The sequence below is a fragment of the Primulina huaijiensis genome, chromosome 6 (assembly GCF_012295235.1).
Source record: "Primulina huaijiensis isolate GDHJ02 chromosome 6, ASM1229523v2, whole genome shotgun sequence".
In the NCBI taxonomy this organism is placed as follows: Eukaryota; Viridiplantae; Streptophyta; class Magnoliopsida; order Lamiales; family Gesneriaceae; genus Primulina; species Primulina huaijiensis.
In genome coordinates, this window is record NC_133311.1 from 1,326,338 (window position 1) to 1,330,007 (window position 3,670).

A 3,670-nucleotide genomic window follows, 5' to 3' on the forward strand; every position below is an offset into this window, starting at 1 on the left:
GCTGGAACTGCCACTTCAGATCCTGACGTTCACCTGAGAACCTTCTTGGAGATAACGGATATGGTAAAGATTAATAATGTTTCTGATGATATTATTAGACTGCGTTTGTTTCCGTTTTCTCTTAGGGATCAAGCACGAGGATAGCTTCAATCGTTTCCCTTAGGAAGTATCACTACTTGGCAGGAGCTGGCGACGAAATTTCTGGCAAAATACTTTCCCCCTTCAAAGTCTGCACAGTTGAAGATTGAGATTAGCACTTTAAGGCAGACTGATTTTGAGCAATTGTATGAGGCATGGGAAAGATACAAGGAGCTGTTGAGGAAGTGCCCGAACCATGGCTTTGAAGACTGGGTGCCAATCGAATTATTCTACAACGGTCTGAATGGGCAAACAAGAGGAACAATGGATGCAGCGGCTGGTGGCACGATCTTTGCCAAATCTCCTGAGCAAGCTTATGACTTGCTTGAGCAGATGACTATAAACAGCTACCAGTGGCCATCCGAGGGGTTAGGAGTAAAGAGGACAGCTGGAGTTTATGCTGTGGATCCTATCACATCACTCACTGCACAAGTATTAGCATTGACCACACAGATAGCAGCTATGAATAAGGTGAGCACATCAGAAACTGAGGGTCCATCGATTATTGCAGAAGAACCATCTCTTCTTGAAGAAGCTCAGTATGTCAACAACAGAAACTTTGGTGGATTCAGACGATATCGAGGTAACCCTCCCCCTAATACGTATCATCCTTGATTACGAAATCACGAAAATTTTTCATATGCCAATAATAAAAATGTGTTGAATCCTCCACCGGGATTCAATACATCAAAGGGGGAAGAGAAGCCTTCATTTGAGGATTTGGTTAGAACGTTTGTTGCTGAATCTGGGAAGATGATGGCAAGGACTGAGTCTCGTCTTGACAATATGGAGACTCATATGGGAAATATGGGCGCCACAATGAAATCTTTAGAGACTCAGATCGGACAGTTGGCCAACGCATTGAAAGATCAGAACAGGGGTCAATTTCCTAGCAACACAGAAGTTAATCCAAAAGAGCAGTGCAAGGCAGTCACTTTGAGGAGTGGAAAAGAGTTAGAGGTGCAAAGTTCCAAGAAAAAGATGGACAAGGAGAAGGCAGTTGAAGAAGGAGAGACTGAGGGATACAAAGCTGAAATTGAAGTTGAACAACCTCCAGTATTTAAGCCGACCCTCCCATACCCTCAGAGATTCAAAAAGGAGAATTTGAATGATCAGTTTGCAAAATTCTTAGAGATTTTTAAGAAGATACACATCAACATACCATTTGCTGATGCTTTGGAGCAAGTGCCGAATTATGCAAAATTTATTAAAGATGTGATGTCTAAGAAGAGGAGGATGCAGGAGTTTGAGACTGTGAAACTGATTGAAGAATGTAGCGCCATACTGCAAAAGAAGCTACCACAGAAATTAAAAGATCCAGAGAGTTTTACTATTCCTTGTTTTATTGGTGGTTCTAAATGTAGTAAAGCTTTATGTGATTTGGGAGCAAGTATTAATCTGATGCCATTTTCTATTTACAGGGAATTGGAGCTTGGAGAAGTCAAACCAACCACTATCACCTTACAGCTTGCAGACAGAAGTCTCACGTATCCACGTGGGATCGTCGAGGATGTGCTGGTAAAAGTGGATAAATTTATTTTTCCTGCTGACTTTGTGATTTTAGATATGGAAGAGGATCATGATGCTCCATTAATCTTTGGGAGACCATTCTTGGTGACTGGAAGGGCATTGATAGATGTACATAAGGGTGAACTCACCTTGAGAGTTGGTGGAGATTTTAATATCTATCATGCCATAAAGGAATCAAATGGGGTAAGCACTTGTAAAAGCATTGATGTTATAGACTCATGTATGTCTGTTGAATGTGCAGGAACTAGGGATGCTTTGGAGAGCTGTTTGATAGGTGCTGCAGGAACTGTTGATGAAGATAATTGGGATATGAAAGAGCAACTGGTGGCTCTTGAGGCACTACAGAAAGAAAGGAGGAAAGATGCACCACATGACGAGTTGAATGTAAATGAAAAAATTGAGGAAAAACCATCTTCCCTGACTTGAAGGATCTGCCAAGTCACCTTTGCTATGCATTCTTGGGTGAGAAGTCGACATATCCGGTAATCATCTCCTCCTCTCTTACAAGTGCCGAAAATGATAAACTATTGAGAGTATTGAGGAAATATAAAAATGCTATAGGATGGTCAATTTATGATATTTGGGGAATTTGCCCCACTATATGCATGCATAAAATTTTAATGGAGGAGTCATATACTCCTTATGTGGATCATCAGAGGAGGTTAAATCCAGTCATGAAGAAAGTCGTGAAAAATGAGGTACTAAAATTGTTAAATGCTGGTGTAATCTATGCCATTTCTGATAGTAGTTGGGTGTCTCCTGTACAAGTTGTGCCTAAAAAAGGTGGAATGACTGTGGTAAAGAATGCCAATGATGAACTAATATCTACTCGTACTGTGACTGGATGGCGAGTATGTATTGATTATAGAAAATTGAATAATGCCACACGTAAAGATCATTTTCGACTGCCTTTTATTGATCAAATGCTTGATAGACTTGCTGGTTGTTGTCATTTTTAGATGGTTATTCAGGTTATAACCAAATTGCTATAGCGCCGGAAGATCAGGAGAAGACTACTTTCACGTGTCCCTATGGCACATTTGCTTTTAGGAGAATGCGTTTTGGGCTATGCAATGCACCTGCCACTTTCCAGAGGTGCATGATGGCCATATTTGCAGATATGGTGGAGGAAATAATGGAAGTCTACATGGATGACTTTTCGGTATTTGGTTCTTCGTTTGATAATTGTTTACATAACTTATCCCTTGTTTGCAGAGAGGTCAGGAAAAGAACTTAGTTCTTAACTGGGAAAAGTGTCATTTTATGGTCCAAGAGGGCATTGTTCTTGGACATAAAGTATCTTCTAAGGGATTAGAGGTAGACAGAGCCAAAGTGGTTGCAATTGAAAAGCTTCCACCACCAAAGAGCATCAAAGGGATTAGGAGTTTCTTAGGACATGACGGGTTTTATCGTAGATTTATCAAAGATTTTTCTAAGATTACTAAACCCTTCTGTAATTTACTTGAGAAAGAGTCTGTTTTTATATTTGATGATGACTGTTTGTAGGCGTTCGAAAAGATCAAGAAGGCATTGGTGACTGCACCGATTATGATAGTACCGGACTGGAAGGAGCCCTTTGAGCTAATGTGTGATGCTAGTGATTATGCAGTGGGCGCTGTCTTAGGCCAAAGAAGGGAAAATATGTTTAGGGCAATTTACTACGCAAGCCGCACAATGGATGCTGCACGGCAAAATTACACTACAACTGAGAAGGAGATGCTTGCAGTGGTGTTCGCTTTCGACAAATTCAGACCCTACTTGATCGGCACAAAGGTAATTGTTTTTACTGACCATGCAGCTATTCGCTACCTATTCGCCAAGAAGGATGCAAAACCACGTTTGATAAGGTGGATTTTGCTACTACAAGAATTCGACTTCGAAGTCAAAGATAAGAAAGGAACTGAAAATCAAGTGGCTGACCACTTGTCAAGACTGGAGCTGGAGGAGAAGAAAGAGGAGGAAGTTATACAGGAAACATTTCCGGATGAACAACTTTTTGAGG

General features: G+C 40.8%; 1 protein-coding gene across 1 annotated transcript; it reads left to right on the forward strand.

The window, feature by feature from the left end:
- The first annotated feature begins 894 nt into the window (after nucleotides 1–894).
- Nucleotides 895–2,094, forward strand: LOC140978911 (uncharacterized). The gene has a single exon (XM_073444148.1). It carries the CDS (start codon nucleotides 895–897, stop codon nucleotides 2,092–2,094), a length of 1,200 nt encoding a protein of 399 aa, XP_073300249.1.
- Nucleotides 2,095–3,670: the final 1,576 nt, after the last annotated feature.